This window comes from Aristolochia californica, unplaced genomic scaffold, assembly GCF_029961685.1.
Source record: "Aristolochia californica isolate CCGP_79_NKW_82.1479 unplaced genomic scaffold, dmAriCali1.0.hap1 SCAF_1, whole genome shotgun sequence".
In the NCBI taxonomy this organism is placed as follows: Eukaryota; Viridiplantae; Streptophyta; class Magnoliopsida; order Piperales; family Aristolochiaceae; genus Aristolochia; species Aristolochia californica.
The window spans coordinates 59,588,825-59,609,043 of record NW_027181770.1 but is presented as its reverse complement, the minus strand read 5'-3'; the positions used below and the strand labels follow the sequence as shown (position 1 = coordinate 59,609,043).

General features: G+C 37.9%; 2 protein-coding genes across 2 annotated transcripts; both read right to left on the bottom strand.

Annotated features, from left to right (window-relative positions):
- Positions 1-4,122: 4,122 nt before the first annotated feature.
- Positions 4,123-4,521, bottom strand: LOC137964271 (glutaredoxin-C1-like). The gene has a single exon (XM_068811340.1). The coding sequence runs from the start codon at positions 4,519-4,521 to the stop codon at positions 4,126-4,128; it is 396 nt and encodes a 131-aa protein (XP_068667441.1). The 3' UTR covers positions 4,123-4,125.
- Positions 4,522-6,831: 2,310 nt separating this feature from the next.
- On the bottom strand, positions 6,832-18,297 carry LOC137964255 (uncharacterized). Its single transcript, XM_068811339.1, has 8 exons — positions 18,036-18,297; positions 17,037-17,153; positions 14,903-15,150; positions 12,566-12,685; positions 12,301-12,454; positions 10,599-10,732; positions 10,377-10,412; positions 6,832-7,910 (listed from the first exon to the last, which is right to left on the bottom strand). Exons 2-8 carry the CDS (start codon positions 17,110-17,112, stop codon positions 7,065-7,067), a joined length of 1,614 nt encoding a protein of 537 aa, XP_068667440.1. The 5' UTR covers positions 17,113-17,153; positions 18,036-18,297; the 3' UTR covers positions 6,832-7,064.
- Positions 18,298-20,219: the final 1,922 nt, after the last annotated feature.

Sequence of the window (20,219 nt, the reverse complement as noted above, 5' to 3'; positions counted from 1 at the left end):
TCTTAGAAATAATACACATTGATATTTCAGGTCCTTATGATGCATGTTTCAATGGTTAGAAATATTTCAGGTCCTTTATTGATGACCATACAAGATATAGGTATTTCTATTTGCTTTATGATAGAAGTGAAGCAATAGATGTTTTTAAGGTTTATAAAGAAGACGTAGAAAAATAATTAGGCAAACAAATCAAAATCATGAGGTCAGATAGAGGTGGTAAATATTATGGTAGATACACTGAAAGGGGACAATTGCTTGGTTCTTTTGCAAGGTTTCTTGAGGAACAAGGTGTTGTGCCACAATACACAATGCCTGACTCATCGTCTCAAAATGATGTGGCTGAAAGAAAAAACCGAACATTAATGGACATGGTGAGGTGTGTGATTAGTAATTTTGATCTCCCATTGTCCTTGTGGAGTGAAGCTCTAGACAGTGCATTCTATGTATTCAATAGAGTTCCAACCAAAGAAGTTCATAAAAACGCGGTTTGAGTTATGGAAAGGTTGTAAACTTAGTTTAATGCATTTGCATGTTTGGGGTTGTCTAGTTGAAATTAAAATTTACAATCCACATGAGACAAAGTTAGACTCTAAAGCAGTCAATGGACATTTCATTGGATATGCAGAAAAGTCTAAGTGATACAAATTTTACTGTCCATCTCGTTCGACAAGAATTGTCGAATCTAATAATGTAAAGTTCCTTGAGAATGATGAGATTAGTAGGAGTAGCCAACCTCGAAACTTAGTTTTTGAGGAGCATACAAGTCTTTAACTTGTTCCTACAACTTCACATTGATTGGTTGTTGTTTATGATAATTATCAGGATTCGATTATTCAAGTACAACCAATAATCGAAGAACAATTTTATCATAAGGATATTCCTATAGATCCGCTTACTCAATATTCTCAATCTAAAAATGTTGAAGTACCATTAAAAAAATCTTTAAGAGTAAGAAAACCTGCAATATCTTTGGAATATGAAGTATACCTTCAAGAATATGACATGGATATTGGTGTTGAAGATGATCCTATTACGTTTTCATAGGCCATGAGTGGACATATATCTACATTATGGGATGATGCCATGAAGGAAGAGTTAGATTCAATGGCTAAAAACCAAGTCTAGGATCTTGTTGAATTGCCTAAAGGGGGGTAGGCAATTGGCTGTAAGTGGGTTTTTAAAATCAAAAGAAACTTTTTAGGCAATATTGAAAGATATAAGGTAAGACTTGTAGCTAAAATATTTACTCCACAAGAAGGAATTGATTATCACGATACCTTATCTCTTGTTTCAAAGAAGGATTCATTTCGGATAATCATGACATTAGTAGCTCATTATGATATGCAGTTACATCACATGGATGTGGAAACGACTTTCCTCAATGGAAACCTAGAAGAAGAGGTTTACATGAAACAACTTGAAAGTTTCATTTCAGAGGGGAATGATCACTTGGTTTGTAGACATAAAAAATCTATATATGAACTAAAACAAGCCTCCCATTAGTGGTATTTAAAATTCCATAATATTATTTTTTTCATTTGGTTTTACGGAGAATATTATGGATCAATGTATATACTATAAGGTCAGTGGGTGCAAAATAATTTTTTTAGTTCTATATGTAGATGATATTCTACTTGTTTCAAGTGATTTAGGATTACTTTATGAGGTCAAACATTTCTCTTGATGAAATTTGAAATGAAAGATATGGGCGAAACTTCTTATATCATAGGCATGAAGATTGATAGAGACAAATCCCAAAGGACATTAGGATTGTCTAAAGAAACTTATATCAACAAAATTCTAGAGAGATATCGTATGAATAATTGCTCATCTGGCATTGCACCTATTGTTAAAGGTGACAAATTAAGTTTGGAATAAGTTCCACTAAATAATTTAGAGAGGGAACAAATGAAAAATATTTATATGCTTTCGCAGTTGGGAGTTTAATCTATTCTCAAATTTGCACAAGACCTGACATAGCATATGCAGTGGGTATGTTGGGCAGATATCAAAGTAATCCCGGTTTGGATCATTACCTTTAGGGGACTAAAAACTACAAGCTTACGTACAAACGATCTGATCATCTGAAAGTGATTGGATATTCAGACTCTGATTTTTTTGGCTACCTTGATTCGAGAAAGTCGACATCAGGATACGTCTTCTTACTAGCTTGAGTGGTCATTTCTTGGAGTAGTGCAAAACAATCGTTGATTGCTACTTCAACCACAAAAACAAAGTTTGTAGCATATTTTGAAACGTCATCGCAGGCTATATGGTTGAGGAGTTTTATTTCAGGACTTGGAGTAGTGTTTTTTGCCAAGAACAATAAGAGCAGAAGTCGTAGTAAGTATATTAACATAATGTTTTTAGCTATTCGATAACATGTCAAAACAAACAAAGTGGTTGTGGAACACATTAGCACCAGATTAATGATTATTGATTTGTTGTTGAAAGGTCTACTGCCTGTAGCATATAAGGGACATGTTGAACATATGGGACTCAGTTCTATTATGTAATTTATGTAATTGAGATTCCCTTTATGTTTGTATCATAATTTGTCAATTAAAAAACTCCATTAAGTTCATTTTTGTTTTCTCTTATTTGGTTTTATACATAAAGTTTAAAGAATGACAATAAAAGATGATCCTGAATGAACATTTGGAAGTTCATTCATAAAGAAATGTGTCACATAAGGTTTTTCATTCAAAAGAGACAGTTACATTGTAATATATGGAAGATAATACTTGCTTTAAAGGACTTATCATCACGATTCATGTAATTTAATTTTCTTTGTTTGAGTATAAAGATATTATATCTATGGGAAACATTTTTAAAAATATATCAGTATTCAATTATACATATTAAGTATACGAATGGGTCAAGTGAGAGAATGCTAGATGGTTCCATAACCGATCGCCTAACTAACCCTTTCACTGGGTGGTTCCCTTAGTGGATGGTGGTCGTCGGTTGTAACTAACTCCTCCTTGATGGAAATGAGGAGTAAGTTTGGATTTGCTCTAGCAGAGGGATGCTTAGACGTTGCCATTGACGAGCCTCGACTACAAACGAGGCATCTTCGATTACCAAAAATTGATCACCATGACGAGAGGTGCATTTTCTGTTTCAGTTTTATGAATTTTATTTCATTATTTAGAAGTTCATGATTATGAACCGTTCAAAGTTATCATTTTCTAGGATTTCTATGTTGTGGAGCTATTACAAATGAGAAGTTCAATTATTTGAGTTTTGAAATATTGATTCGGTTGAGTTCTATATATTGTTAAACCAAATGGTTACAATCTTTTACTGTTCAATTTGAGCAATTAATTTTGTTTTGTGGTTTTTCTCTTTTTCTTTCATTTTTATCTTCCAATAATCCTCCTCTCCTTTTCCGTTATAAAGGCAGCATTTCTAATTTTCCTTTTTTAACCCTTTTTCTATTTTTCTCCCACGTATCCAATAAATTTTTTAATAGCATTAAATTCGATTGAAAAAAAAAAAAAAACCGGAGCAGCAGCCCTTGCGCCCCGCCCTCCCGCCCATGATTTTTGCGCCACGTGTCCGTCTGCAATTGCGACTCACAATCCTCGCTTCGCATGAACACTGTAGTTACACGTGTCCAATGGACCCCGCATTCTTCGTACGCCCTCGAACTGGTTTCAGGGTGACGGGGACACACACCTGGGACTTCGCTCAGGCGAAAATCCCATTAGTGGTATTGCGGCTACTGCCCAGAAAATATAGAAGCAGAGGAGACGAAGGACTGAAGATTGAAGAAACGACGGGGATAGGATTTTTTTTTTTCAAACTTTTTCTATACATAGAAGAAGCAAGCAAATTACATTCTCCCTGTTTTTCTTCCTTTCTCTCTGAAACACGATCAACACCAGAAACGTAAGGAAAAAAGAAGAAAAAACAATTAAAATCAGCCCTCCAAGTGTACGACAAAATGGATGAGTACTAGAAATAAACCACATCCATTTCCCCCCACTTCCCCTTCCTACTTCTCTCTCTGTCTATCCATCATCTATCTCAGGATCTGTACCATCATTAGCAACAGCAGAGCAGAAGGAAGAAAAAAAAAAGGGAAGAAGAATAGATAACGGAGTTCAGGTGGGGCGAGCGCTAAAGCCAGAGAGCGCCGGCTTCTTTAAGGAGGGGAACGAGGGTGCCGTTGATGTGAGAAGCCATGACCCTGTCCATGGCACCCACGAGCTTTCCCCCGATGAACACAACAGGGACGCCCGAGGAGGTACCGAGAAGGCGCATGAACGACTTCTCCAGCTCCTTCCCTCTGGGGTCCTCGTCCAGCTCATACACCGTCGGGTTCACCCCCATGCCGCAGAAGAGCCGCTTGATCGCATGGCACATGCAGCACGTGCTGACGCTGAATATCACCACTGCGTTGTCGCTCGCCAGCCTCTCCACCCTCTCCAGCGGGTCCACCCAGCCCCCTCTCGCCGCCTCAGCCGCCGCGGTCACGTACGTCCCCCACGACCCCCCCGTTGTCTGGTAATGCATTTTCTCTCTTCCCTAATTTCCTTTCCTCTCTATTTCTCTTCTCAAAACGCGCAACAACAAGAAGCAGCTCGTAGTCTCTGCAACCAAACAAAGAAGAAGATGACGACGACGACGACGACGACGTCGAGGACGAAGAGAAGATGCAAAGAGAGTGAGTACTCGAAACTTGACCAGAGTGAGCGAGTTATTTATAGAAGCAGTGAAGGAGTATTTTATAATTCCTTTGACATGGATGGTAGTTTCGTAAAATCTAAGATATTAAGGCCGTCAGCGCATGCAGAGAGGAGGAAGAGGGATTTTTCTCCAATTAATAAATTATAATTTTTTTTATAAATCTGCTTAGTGAAAAATAGGAAGAGAAAAAAAGTAAAAAAAAAACAGTAAACTGTAAAGGGTAAATTTTCGGGGAAAAGGACAGGCTTTTTCAGGGCGGAGTGTTGGTAAAAAGACGGCTGTCGGCGTCCTTGTTGTCGGCTCCGGCCTGAAAAGGCGAGAACCCATCGCGCACATCGGCTTCTGTCATGTTCCTCTTGCTGCGGATCTTAACCGTCGATCAATCGGGAACGAGGATGGCTAGTGGGGTACACTATAGTGGGACCGGAAGGAGTCACGAGAGAGCGATGCTGACGCGGAAGTGACATAATGCGGAATCATAGTTAGCAAGGTGTAGTGACGTGGGCTCGATGTGTCGTAGGATGTGGGTCCAATTAACCTTTTGGAGATGTCCATGCAAAAGGGGGGGTCTTAAGCGGCACGTGGGAACACGTTGCGGATCTGATTTAGTTGGACCCGGTTCACACTTTTACTTGTTTTTCTTCCTTTTAAAAAAATTAATTAATTTCCATTATATTTTAATATTCGATTAATATTTACTATTCATCCCTCAACCGTTAATTATCACCAAAAATAAAATTACCGTCGTAAACAAGGGATGATGGGGTTATGGATATGTATCGGCCGATACACTCCGTATTAAACTGAGCTCACGCGGGCGCAGGCAGAGAAAAACGCTCACGTTCTCCTCTGCGATTCTCTCTCTCCCGGCGTCTTCCGTGATTAGGCCCGACAGAGCCCTGGCCGGAATCCGTCAGGGGCGGCGATACGGATGCGGCGAATTCCGGCGATAAACATCAGTCAGCGGGTGACCCACCTTCCCCAGCCGCCCTCCTCGGCCCTCGCGTCTCTTCTCTCTTCTGCACCAAATGTCTTTTGGTCTCCCTTAGTCTCTGTTGGGCATGCACTGATGCACCCATCCATAAGCATTTCCCGTCAGTACCCCTCTTCGCTTTTCTTTCTTTAATCCTTCGACCCAGCTGCGCCCTTTTCCCTCTAAACAAAATACACGGAAAAGCTTGCTTCTGTGATTCAACTCGAGACATGACGGCATGGTTTCAGTTCATCGTTCTCTGTGTTCGTGCTTCCTTTTCTGGGGAGAGCCGTTTCTGGAATTAGCCGCTGGATCTTGTCTGGTTGACTGTCTTTTGTCACCACTCTCTCTTTCACAGCCTTCACACCCCTTAGATTCATTCAGATTTTGAGAGATTTCATTTCAGAAACAGAACGGACGTCTTTATTTTTTCCACCTCTCTCTCTTTCTCATTTTTTTCTATCCGATGTCTTTTCTCTGCTGCAACTCGCTGACTCTGCGAGAAGGCTGGGTTTTTTTCCCATTTGGAGAAGCCACATTTCTCTGTTTTTGGTGTTTGCAAAGGAAGTGTAAATGGTAGGTTAGTTAGGATGACAAGATGGAATAAGCTTGCTGTTTGGTCAGTCAAATTTCTGTGGCATTTGTCTAGCTAAGTTTAGTAAAAAGCTTTGCACATTTTTTTTTATTATGAGATTGAGCTTTTAATGGCTTTCATTACCCACTGAACTGAAAAAGAAGATGTAGACATGATATTTATTTTATTAATGAGCACTCGTCGGTGATTGGTATCATGATATCCTCCGATTGAACTTCATGCGATGATCGGGGCTTTTCCCTGTCACCAACCTCTACAGGCAACTTAAAAGTTTTGGTGTTTTTTTTTAGGCTCAGGTTTTGGCCCAACAAGAGCTGACACTAAGAGACACTCCATGTGGTTGTCGATCAAAGAATAAAAGTTAAATTGTCTCACCGAGTTATGTCTGACTTTGATGCAAATTCTCCTACTCAGTCTTGTATCTCAGAGGCCAAGGTAATCATGTCACCGAGTTGACTCAGCGTTACATGTGCTGTGCAACCCAGGCATGCCTGGAAAAACAAGTTTTCAAACAAAAATAACTTTCCCCTTCGTATAACCTTCTTTTGGATTCCAATGGTGTTCTCGATTGTGAAACGACAAATCAACCGTACCAGTTTAATTTGACAGAGAACAGCAGTTCTCTCCAGAGCAATACATTGAACATTCTATCATTTAGTAATATACAATCCATATTGGCTATGTAACATCTGTCACTACTAAAAAATACATGATCATAAATGTGATTCTATAGTCAATTCTATCATTTAATGCATCCTCCTGCGCTTCTTCTGTGCAATCACAAGAAACCTGGGACCCCTTTCAAGGCCGGGACATGGGTGGAGTCGCTGATAAAGGTTGCTGGTTAAAGAAACCACTGTCGGAAGCTTGGATATTTGCAAACTGATTTGGAGGTGTAGGATAAGATTGCACAGTAGATAGGGGCGTTCCTGCCATCGCATAACCAGGTGGAAGATGCTGAGTTAAAGCACCATAACTGAAAGGGACATTGGTCATAGGTCCAGCAGTCTGCACGAACTGACCAAGAGGTGGTGGAGGTTGTAGAGGCGGCAGAGGGGGCAGTGGCTGCTGCTGCATGGTTGGAGGCGCAATTGAAATGGGAGAAGACGTTGAGAGATGCGGACTTGAGATGGGAGGCACCGAGTGTTGTAGCAGCGACTCCGGATGTGAGTAGCTGGGGTGGGGAGGGTTAATTTGAGCTGGCACATAAGATGCTGAGGGACCATTGTCATGTTTGGTTTTCTTCTCAGGTGGGAAGTCCGTGGAGGAAGATTCATTTAGTGGTTTTCCGATAACACCTTCTGATGCAAGAGATGAAAGGACGTAACTGAGCATCTGGGCAGAAGAAGTCGATGCAGCAAGTTTGGCTGCCACAGCAGCCGCAGTTGTTTTTCGGTGTTCTTCTTCAGAGAGAGGGTTCTCTATCGCTGACAGCTTTTGTGTGTACATTGCTGGCGGGGTTGACTGTTCTTTCTTCTCTCCAACAATACCGGTAGTAGTTGTTTCTGGAGCAAAGTTTGGAGGCAAATCGGGATATGTGGGGGTTGTTGTCTCTTGTAGCCTATGGTCAGATAGCAGCTGCCCGTTGTTATTGTTCAGTATCTGCTGGCAGATTTTACCTGCTTGGTCACACCGAGACTGAGCAACCTGAAAAATGTAATTAGTGTTAGAACTTGAAGGTGAAGATAAAATGGCCTCTCTAAGAAAACATAACAGCTCAAGGTAAGAACTGGGTTTGTATTTGTGGATGCTAAATAAGATATAAAACGAAGTTCCATAACCAGCTTGACACATTTGTTCCCAGCAAACTGATTCCAAATTGATATTGGTCAGTCCAAGGAGAAGCGAAATACAAAAGAAGCTGATATGAAGCATAGTCATCGATAATTAACTAGAACCTAAGCAAGAGAGTAATCACAAAAAAAAAAAACCCTTACCCGTAGGCTGGTTATTGTTAGTTGATATGAAAACCATCTTCAATCAGGAATAGTAACAAACCCGGCCCTATATTCTTTTGGTTCCTCAAAAAATTACACAAAATATAGTAGGCAGACCATTCATGGGTGGAGAACCACCTCTTGCTGCAAGAATAGAGATGCAGACGACATTGACTTTCATAATTGTCAATTATATTGCAGGATGGTCCAATGAATATCGGGAATACACCTCAGTTTAGTAAGCATGAACCAAATACAGAGCTCTACAGTTCTTGTAGAGGAGTTGTTTGCAGTTCACTGCATTCGACAGTAAACACACAATACATACAAGGTTGACACATAGGGAAAGTCAATCTCTGAACACAACATGCATTTCTAAATGTGGTAATAGGATAAAAAATTTAATGAACAGATGTGGTTTGGCCATTATGCTATAGAGGCATGGGAAATATTATCTTTACCTTTATCAATATTTTCTAAAAATATACATGAATTTATTCTTATTTTATCATTAAACATAGGGAAGGCCTATGTATCACCTTCTCCTTTTTGCTCTAAAAGGCAGATGTTAAGGAGAGAGGGAAGAGAAAATGGGAGGGGAGAGAGGGGCCCTTCCCCTTTTTGCCAACCCCTTCCTCAACCTCTTCTTTCTGCCCAAGAAGGGGGAGCCATCACTTGAGCTCTGCTTTTTCACCTCTCTGCCTCAAAGTTGCAGGAGATGAGGGGTCGGAGAGAGCCACCACTTCTGCTTTTCCCTTGTAAAAAGGGAAAGGACACCCAACCCTTGGAAAGGCAAAGGACAGCCATGTGGTATGGACCTCAAGGAGCTTTATTGCACCAAAAGGCAAGCAAAGTAACAAGGCTCGGAAAGAAGGCTCCTTACAACAAGATATTGAAGGTTTGGTCCCTCTTCAGCCAATAATTCAGCAGCATTACTAGCTGATCTAGGCAAAATTGCACTTGTCATAAGGTTCTGTTTGAATTTTAAAGGCCATATTTTTTTTACAGGCAGTATTTTAAAGTTCTAATTTTAATTTGTCGGTTTTAGCAATATGGCATCTTAAAAATCACATTGGGCAGTACAGCATATAAAAGAGTCAGATTTGGAAATTAACTTTAAAGTAAAAAACAAAAAAAATCATGCTCAGCCATAACGACGAAACAAATGAACAAACTGCATGACTTTGAACACCTAATAATCGAACCATGTTTGCTTGAAATGGCAAAACCAGAGAAAGAAAATGAAACAGAAACAGCAGAGCATACCAAAGCATATGTGCATCTACAAACGATAAAAAGCTGTCATAATCAAACATAAGAGAGTTGATCTATGTTTTTTTTCCTAAACTACTTTAGCAGACTCAATTCTTGAAGATTCTCTATGGATAGGGAGATACAAGTACAGATGGTATGATGGGTTTTGCACACAAATTTCATTAAATTTCAAAGATTAGAGTCTTTGTTTTATGAACTTTGTGAAAGAAACGTGAATTTAGGCAAATAACTAGGAAAATCTTCTTTCAAAGAGCATTCATCATTAGGTTTCAATTCAATGCAAAGAAACATACTTTGTTGTGTATCAAATCAAACAGCTTCAATGTGCAAAAATATTCACAAAATACCATTAGTCCAAATTAAAAGCACAGCTTGCCAGGATAATAATTATTATTATTTAAGTCATCTATTTTTGGGATGTTCAAGAACGGCATGTGAGAGTTACAAGGGTTTGAAAAGGCCAAGGAAAATAGGCTTTGGGTACATTGCCGAGGATATTCTCATCTAGAAATCCTCCGAAAGACACTCTAGCTCAATAGATTTTACCAACAGAGATAAGTTTTGAATCTTAAGACTTGACTCTGACTCTCCACATTGAAATCTGAAATAATATACAATGTCAAAATGTTGATCAAATTTTTTCACATTCAAAACAAGATCATTTAGCAACCCAATGACTTTGGAGGATAACAGCCCACTCAAAACCGAAGTTTTCCAACAGTAAATCGAGTAGGTATAAAATCAAATAAAGCTGAATGACATGACAGATAACATTCAATAAGAAGAATTTTTCCTTTCTTCTGAAAATTGAAAATTTTTTGTTCTTGGTGAGTGTTTTCAAACATGAAAAGCTTTCCAATTACCAGCATCTTATCGTTTAAGCAAATTTTTCAATGGTTACCTGAAGTTGATCACGTAGTTGTTCCAGCTTGTACTCCTGAACATCATCAAGACTTAGTTAGACAGAAGCCAAGAGCACAAGTAAGCGTACATTTTAATTTTTTTTTCTAAAAAGGGCACGATAAGTATGTGTACACATGTATACAAACACAATCAAGAGGGATCAAAAGATGCGACAAGAAAGAATGAAAAGTGCAGCCGTTAAGGTTAGCAGACCACAAACCTGATCCTGAAGCGCCCCTTTTAAATGAGATATAAGTGCTGCTCTTGATGATTCAGCAACTCTCAGCTGTTCAATGCATTCTCTCAGCACCTGATGCTGCCCTTGCAGCTCCTCTACAAATACAGAGAGATTCCCTGAACAAGAACAATAAAGAAATTGAAAAACTAACTAAAGAGGAACGAAAGCTCATGACAGATTTACCCAACAAAAAGTTTCAGATTTAGCAACAAAGTCGTGCCTTGCAAAGTTAATGCTCCCCAAAAGAACATGGTGGAGGAAAAAGACACAAGATATGCATGAAAGAACTCCTTCATCAAGTATTACTAACATTTCAATCCTCCAAGGTTAAAAAACCATGCAATAGAATGGAATGGTACAGATTGAGAAAGGTCTTCTTTTTCCCAAACAGATATGAGAAAGCAAACAAGTGTTACTAAGATTTCAACCTCCCAGGGTCAAAAACCTACTACAGAATGGTGGAGGACCTCGCAATCCCTAGGTTGGGAATGATAAGAAATTTGATAAGAAAAGGGTGAATTAGAATCCAATTGCAAAATGAATCCAAGATTCATAATATTGGAATGGACACCATATTGGAAAACACATTTATCATGTGAAAAGGAAGCGCACCTTTAAAAAAAGTAAATCAATGAAGCTCAATACCTTTACTCTTATTCCATGACTCATGAGTTTTCAGAACACCACGAGAAACACCACATAGATTTCCCCCCATTAAAATGCAGAACACATGAATGCATTCAGATGCTCTCCATTGAAAAATTAGACTCTTCGAAACCTTCATCACTCTAACACAGTGAAAAAGTTCACATAAAATGCAGCTGGTAGATGTAGAACTTAAAGGTAAATCTTGTCTTAAAGAATGTAGACCTGCAGTCTGTGGTCTCTGACAATGAAAAAAGAGGAAGAAAAGACTGTGCCAGGTTAACATATGACTGCTGGATGCAGGCCAGGTGCCAAAGGGGTTGTGTCAAGTTGACATGCAGGACCTCTGTTGAATTTCATAGCATGATTGAAAACCTAAATCCTATGTATCCTAGGTAGTACACCACGTTAAGAACTATGTCACATTAGGACCCAGTGTGTTGTCATGCTACCCCCTCAACAGTGACAATCTCTAACTTGGTAACTGTTCGGAACAGCTGCAGGGTAAGTTAAATGACGAAGTGCCCCACCCCATCCCGTTAACACAAGGATGAGGTCAGATTTCCAAACTACATGAAGAGATTTTTTGGGGCGAATAATTACATGTGCAAGTGGGATCAATCAGAAAAAGCTCAATAGTTTTATGTATATAAGACTTTTATTTAGTTAAGTAGATTAAATAGTATTTAACTCTTCAGTAGTAGATTCATTTTAAAAAGACATGTTAAGGAATATACTACTAATTAATAATTTACTAAAAACTTATTATATTTGAGTATATATATATACTATTCAAAATATATAAATATAGAGTGTGAGGTCTTGGGCTCAAGTCTCACCAGGGTTGGGGGACAGTATTGCTGGTTTTTGTGGGTGTCGGGTTTCTAAATATTCGCATAAAAGTATTAAGAAAATTACACAATTAATGTCACATATACAAATTATATATGAATAGTAGTTTTTTAAAGGGATGTCTATGAATAATATGATCAATTAATAACCTATGAGCAGGGTTTCCAAGGAATTTTATTTTACTTACCAGGATTATAATTGCCTACTTCCTTTTCCACTTTCTCAACACAACTAATGGCACTTCTGCACTTTGCCATTACAGCATCTTCTTCCACACGCCCATCATAGACAGCCTCATAACTTGAAATGATCTTTTCCAGTGCAGATCCAGTTGATGGCTTCTACACAACATGAAAACATAAAACTATAATACTAAAAAGCACAGAAACAAGCAGACTATGAGATCAATTTTCATTACAAAAAAATAATAATAATAAAGAAGAAAATTTTACCGGGACAATGCTAGAATTTTTCCCATTTCTACCCTTGTACTCCACATTCCTACCCAACAGCTCTTCCTTCAGAACTTGTCCACGAGAGCCAAACACCTTCCTCTCTTCCCATATATCAATCTGCATGGAACACAAACACTACCATGATCAAGCAAGAGATAGGAATAGCACTAAAATGAAAATGGACACGTTCTAAAAACCCAAATTAGATGGTAATAGATATGGTGGAAAACTACATTTTGTCAGAATAAAATGAAGATTGGAGTTCCTATTGATTGATTGAAGTTATTCAACTTGCAGTAGAAAATATGCTTCATGAAGTTCTAGCACCAAAAAAAAAAAAAAAAGTTTTAGCACCTTGACAAAAAACAAGATTCCTGGTAACTAGCTTCACAATTCCAAACTGCTTCCTTATGCTTTCCTCTTGCAAATATTTTTCAATAATTTTTTTATCTGACCGTAAGAAGTGATTTTATTCAACATATGGCCATGGGTTGCCATTCTTCCAACATTTCACTTATAACTTTTTTTTTTTTTTATGAAGATGGGAATCAGCTTTTATTGAAAAACCAGAGTACAACATAGAGTACCACATAGGACACAATCTAGACCAAATCTAACTAGAGTGCTAGAGAAGGTCCAAAGCAAATGGAAGCTTTAGAAACACCAGCTTTAGCAAGGATAACAACAGCTGAGTTGGCTGAAATACCAAATTTTCCCCTTCTATTTTCTTTTTTAAAACAAATAGAAGAGGTAAAAGAAGTACCGTTTGCTCCACCTCTCCTTCCTGTCTGATCAGGGACAAAGAAAGAATGGGACCAAGAAAGGGAGGTTGGTGGCCACATGCCTTGGCGGGAGAGGACTTTTCAGATTCCCCCCAGAACACACAACACACACACAAAGTGGGCTGATTTCTTTGTTTGGAAATGTAGCATAAAAAATGGCTGTATTTGGAATTAGATCAGACATTAAGATTTTTGTACTGGGAATATACCCTGTTCCAGGGATTCTGCAATGGTAGTGGTGGTGTGATTAGAAATACTGATGTTATTATCTGTCTTCTCTACTCAGTCCTATTTGGTGAGTGCAACTCATCTGTGGTGGAGTTAAGAGGCCTGATTCAGGGCCTCCGGCTTTGCATTGAGCACTCAGCTTCCCCACTCGTGATTGAGGAGGATTCAGTTGTCATCATCAGCTGGGCTTATGAGAAAAAGGAGTCAATCGGACACTTCTTGGATTTTATTTTTTTTAAAACCTTTTTTTGCAAGGAATCTGTCCTTCCCTCGCATCACTTGGTTGCATACCCCCAAGAAGTGCCAACAGTTTAGCTGATTCTTTAACCAGAAGTGGTGCTTCCTGACAACACCTTGTTGTCAGCACAATTTGACCTCTTCAGAGATTTTAAATCTTCATTTTTTTTCCTTGTTTTTTAGCAGTGGGGATTTTTTGGACTTTTATAGTTCTTTAATTTTGGCTTTTTTCCTTGTGACGTGTCTCCTTCAGGACTTCTCTCTTAATTAAACTTCTATTCTCACTGTAAAATATTTAATGACTATAATATCATACCCAATGCCCAGAATTGACAAACATCAAGCAGGATCTTAGGCAACCATAAAACTTTGAGCCTGGAGTAATGTCAGCAAAGGAAGATAGGTAGTTGCTACTGAATAGGCCAAAATGGAACAACCACTCAGTAACAAGTCAGGACAGGACCTTCACCTGTAATTTCTTTACTGAACTTGGGATTTTTTGAGAGAGAGAAATCAGCAAAGGGTTAAAAGTACAAAATAAGTGCCCCACACCCAATTTTTTGGTTGACAGCCTTCATTGAAACATTAAGAAAGGAAGGAGCATAAAAAAATGAACCATAGAGATAAAAGATCCAGGAAGCCCCCTTTAATGGCATAGCTGTAATGTGAACCCTTAAGCCAATGTTTACCCGCTCTCTTGACTGACATTCATGGAATACGATTTGAGATTTTGTTGCCAGTCAAGTTACAATAAGCTAATAAGTTGAACAAATGAAAGATAGACCTGACAGAGATTGGCTCAACAAAATAAAGAGTCAGGTAAAAAACTGAAGTCAACTTGTAAGTACAGAACTCTGTATCGCAAATTTTGAACAGTTCAAATTCAAAATGTCATAACCAATTATGTAGTTCTAAAGTCAAAAAAGAACTCCATGGAGCACACTCCAAATACCAAAACAATATATAACAAGAGAACAAGCAGGAATAGCAGTTTAAATTTACAAAAACGAATTGATCCTTAACAGTATTGAGCATAAAGATCATAAAATCAAATGTGAAATCAGAACAACAGACTAATATCACATACCAGTCGAAACGCAGCATTTCTTCCAAAATCATCACCATTTTCAATGACATCACTAAGAGCATCTGGAAGAACCTTCCAAAATTCACCAGCAAACTCTGAACCCTTCCGCCTACTATTCTGCAGAATATCATTTGCAAGATATAGAAAAGATACTCTCTGCTCCCGTGGGGAACAGTGGAACTGTCTCTCCCATGTTTCCACGACCTGTTTTGCTTTCTTCCTGTGGAATATACACCAATGAGAGAGAGCTTGACTTTGTCAAGGACAACATTGCAAAGTTCATGTAAAACAAGTATGGGGTAAGAAGTTATGAAAATATCCAGGCTATCAATCATGTTATAGCAAGAAATTGCAGTATCAGCTGAAAGAACGAACTCCAAGATCATCCAGGATCCCCTCCAGCTATGTTTCCCCATGTCCATCTACTCCACATAGAAACTCTCTCTGTGGTATAACTAGTCAATTGGTTTCAACACAGCTCTCAGCATGTAACTGGTGAACTTTATTGATAAAAGCAAAAAATACAAGATTAGAGAGATATTCCCATTACAATAAGAGATTGTAAGGAAGTACCACTCTTAGCAAGATTGTACGCTGAAAATTGGCTGAACTCGGTACATGAGACAAAAAAACAAAAAAATAGGGAAGCAATGCCTCTAATGTCGTGGAAGATGGTCTAATGTCTCCAAGGAGGCTCAAGGAAAGGGGATGAGCACCGATTAATCACCACATTCGAGTCGCCTTTGCTAATGAGGGAACCAGAGAGGTGGTCTAAGGCCCTGACGGAAAGCAGCGAGCTAGGCCGAAGTGGAATCAAAGACTCCCAAATTCCCAGAATAAGAGATCAAGCAGACTCCATTAGAATTTTTAAAAACTCCACCAAAACCAGCAGGACCAGGGTTTTCGAATGCATTGCCGTCAAAGTTGAGCTTTTCAAAAAGTTTTGCATGAAGTAAATAAAATAAACAGATTACAGATGGGTAGCTATAAGTCTATAACCAGCAAAATGAGTAAGTGACATTTAGGAGAATAACAGTCAGCAACTAACTGGTCTTAAGAACTAGATCCTGTTAGGCATCAACTAGATGGTAAACTAGAGAGCATCCTCTAGTAAAAATCTCTAGAACAATCTAGCATCCTCTCTTACAAATCTTTAAAATAGTAGTATATATAGTGAAGATGACATAGCCAAAATAACAGCAGCAGTAGAATCTAAGAATATTATGTTCAGCCTTTTGTTTATACGACATATGGTGAAATATATCTTCACAAACTTACATACAAGATTTTATCAGACCAACTATAGGTCTATCATTAGAGTGCCTCAGTAGAATCTAGCATATTTTGTTCAGGCTTTTGTTTATAGGAAGTATGGTGAAAAATTTATTCACAAACTCACATACAAGATTTTATCAAACCAACTATAGGTCTATCATTAGACTGCTTCATGATACTATTTTTATTCCGAGAAAAGAAATTTTTTATGAGAAACATGAGAAGAAAACAACAGGGAAAAAAAAAGTACAAACAGTGAAAGAGGAAAAAACAAAACCTAGGCTGGAAGGGAACCCAGCAGGGTTACAACAAGCAGTTGCTTCTCAACTGCCTCCGTAGTGGTTAGCTATACCATGCTTCATGATAATAAGATGGTAAAACATTTGGCAGTAAACAGATGCCTATGAATTGTTCACATATTGAGGAGAATTCTAAAATGCTGTATGAATCATCATTTTATGAGCGTTTCATTAGAGTACTGTAGTTTTGCGCATTAATAACTGACCACAAGCTACACTGAAATTCTTGGTAAAGGTAATTGCCTTTAGTAAAACAATAACTTCAATGTTTGCCTATAAAAAAAAATAGCAATAAAATACTAACAGGCTATCAACAAAGAGTTTAGGGTCAGCTATCAAAATATTAAGCACATTCTTCATATTCAGTGGCTCATAGTTAATATCCTGTTGCAATCTCTTTTGCTGTGGGTTAATCTGATAGTCAACATTTTTAGCAACCGGATGAAAATAAAATTATAGATTTTAAAGAAACATGATTTCATTCACAAGGCTGATAAAACATAAAAAAATCCAGCATAGCTTAAATCTCATTCATTGACATCAAACAATTCAAAGGATACTCTCTATACTCTGTTGTGAGTTGTTGAGCTTTGCGAGCTTGTCAACCAAAATTTGTCCGTTAAATGTACCATTCATTTTTATGGTTTCTATTCTGTCCCAAATGCCAATGTCAGAACCTGTTAAAAAGACCAGGAAGGATAAGCTCTAAGCTTCCAGCATGCAAACTAAGGTACTGAGATATCAACCAGAACCAAAACCAGCACAATCACAGACTATATAAATTCTTATAATAGAACCTTTTGCAAAGCACAAAGACAAAAATGTAGTGTTTGTGAACAAAGTATTTCCTGAATTTTTTTATAAGTGAAGTAGTTTATCCAAAAAAGACATGGGTTACCAGCATAAATAGCTAATAGTTCAAGGACCAAGTGGACTAGGAGCACTACTTTGAAATATTGAAAAGACCAAAAGTCATCCAAGATATTTTACAATCGGGGGGATTTAAGCTCCACCAAACAGTTTAACAAGTATTCTGGGGAAAAAAAAAAGATCAGCCATCACCCACGAATCGTCCAGCCGCATGTGTTATATGCCTCTTGAGAACAACAATAATGATACCAAGGATAAAAAGATTCCAAAACAGACCGCTTTTGAAAAGGATAAACCAGATAGACCATCCAAAATTTCCACGCAAACGATAATTACAAGTATCATAAAGCATGAGCAGCCTATGCATTAGCCATAACATTATCATGCATGCACATCCTTATTTCCAGTCATTGTACCTTGCATGCCTTATCCGAGCACAAATTTATCAATAAATTCAATTTTAAAAAAAAAATCAGAAAACCAAAAAGACGCCATGCAGCAGAAACCCACACATTTCCCCTAAAAATATTAAACATAAGACCAATATCAAAGCCATAATTCTCCACAAGCCAAATAAAAACCAGAAGCTAGTCCCCCAAGTAAACAAAAAATAAAAAATAAAAAAAAATAAAACGAAACCACTTCAAATACAAAGGTGCCCATCGAGCACAAAACAATCTCATGTTCACCTCTAATAAACCAGGAAAAGGGTGTCTAATACGACCCCAGGGTCAGAACTCAGCGGAGTAAGCGAATAATCTGATAATCGAGTCTTCCTCCATTCTTTGCACGTTGCTACGGTTTCGACAAATTAGGGGTTTTTCGTTTATTGCCAGTCTGACTCAACACAGGCAAATATCAGTTCTGCAGACATGCGCTTCAGGGAGAATCTGTTCTACCGAGCTCGAAACTCCCGAATTTTAAACTGTTTTTTTTTTAGTTCGGGTTTCATGTAGGAGACTCAGAACAAGAGGGGGAATTTTTTAAAATTACTAAGATGCCCCTCGTCCATTCCGAACAAATTATAAACGGTGGAATAGATTCGCAGCATGCCCCCCGCCATCTATGCACACGTGTGGATTATCACCTCGCAGACGTCGTGCACGAGTTCCCGCTAGAAAGATAAATCATACAACTAAAAATTGTTCAAATTTGCAGAAGTTATTGAACTCGTTAGGTTATATGTTTACTTCTATGCAAATATGACCAACCTAGAGATTGATGATGCTTCAGATAAGGGATAGATAGTGGATAGTTGATAGTGTTGTGGTCCATGACATCTCCACCGATGTCGATAAGTTCTTGTCTTTCTCCTTATATTGGCAACACTTACGAACTTACTAGCAATAGTATGAACTTCATGGTGTCATCTCATTCCTTCTTTTTCGTTACAATTTATTTTTAATCTCTCAACTTGTTATCTCCCATAATATTGAGTGTCTATTCACATTGTCTTATGCTTTATTGAAGGATTGATTGTCCTAGGAGAGTCTAGCTAGTTTTCATGAAGTTTTGTTTAGTCCAGTATTTGACATTGGTGATAGACCTTTATCTTTATTCACTATAATTTCGTCTTCTGATTAGCGATTATGGTATTGTAGACTCGGTGATTCTTCAGCCTCTATCATTAACAATTTGTTTAAACATTGTCGTATTGAATTGTCGAGCAATTTAAATGATATTTGTCATACTTATCAATTGGCAAAGTATACAAAGCTAATTTCCTTTTGATTATTTCACTCACAAAACTACCGGACATGTGGAACCCACCTTAGATGCTTTCCTTCTCTCATTCACGTATTATGTGCTATTAGTGGATCTTTTTCTCCTTTTTTGTAGGTTTTGTTCATTTTGCACAAGTCTGAAGTCTTCTGTATTTTTCAATAATATTGTTCTCTTGACGATAAGTACTTTAATGAACACATTAGCTTTTTACATAGTGTTAGAGGTAGAGAGTTATGTCATTGATCGACCTTTAAAACTTATTTGTATCAGAATTAGTATTCTTCACCAACATTCTTGCACTTATATGCCAAAACAAAACGGCCGTACAAAATGTGAGCATTGTCATGTGACAAAAACAAGTTTTACCATGTTGTTAATTAGCAAGGTAGCCAAAAGGTTTTAAAGTAAGGCATTTAATACTACTTTATATATCATAAATCGATTGATTGCATCTTCTTTAAATAACATTACTCCTATAATTTACTCTTTGGAGAGCCACCCTCTTACGATCAATTGCCAATTATTGGTTTCACTATATATTTCCATATTAGTCCCACATTATGCAATAAGTTCTCTTCAAAGGTTGTACCATGTGTGTTTGTTGGATATAATAGCTTATTTAAGAGATATTGTTGTTATGATATTTTAACTAAGAGAATTTATGCATCTTCACATGTTACATTCAATGGATTACATGTTGTTACTAATGATCTTAGACATCTTAAGACTATTATATAAGGTACAAGTAATTTTTGCTCGCATGATTCTCCATTGGTTGCTCAAAAAGTTTATTCTCTTCATAATTCTAGCCGGTCTCCAATTATTTATGATTCCCCTACCATTTCCTTTGTTCCCCTTTAACAAATCAACTCAATGCCAACTACAAGTCGAGTTGATACATTTATTGAGTCTACGCCATCCTCATCACCAGAGCATCTTCTTCTATATTCAGCTACTCCTAACACATTTTCTAGTCAATCCTCTTCTCATATGCATCTCTTCTAATCAATTTGTAGTTTCCTCAATTGTTTCTATTGATCCACGTACTTCCTCTTTACCTTGCTTACCATTTGCTCTTGATTTCCGTTGGCCTACACATATAAAGAAACCATCTACTTGATATTTTTCCATTGAGAACGCTCTCCCAA

What these genes read in the sequence shown, in the direction of transcription:
- LOC137964271 (XM_068811340.1), bottom strand. Translation starts at nt 4,521, where the DNA reads ATGCATTACCAGACAACGGGGGGGTCGTGGGGGACGTACGTGACCGCG.
- LOC137964255 (XM_068811339.1), bottom strand. Translation starts at nt 17,112, where the DNA reads ATGAATGGTACATTTAACGGACAAATTTTGGTTGACAAGCTCGCAAAG. An exon ending in GAAATGCTGCGTTTCGACTG is followed by an intron (nt 12,686 to 14,902) that starts GTATGTGATATT and finishes TGTTCCATGCAG; the next exon opens with ATTGATATATGGGAAGAGAG. An exon ending in AAGGGGCGCTTCAGGATCAG is followed by an intron (nt 10,413 to 10,598) that starts GTTTGTGGTCTG and finishes GATGATGTTCAG; the next exon opens with GAGTACAAGCTGGAACAACT.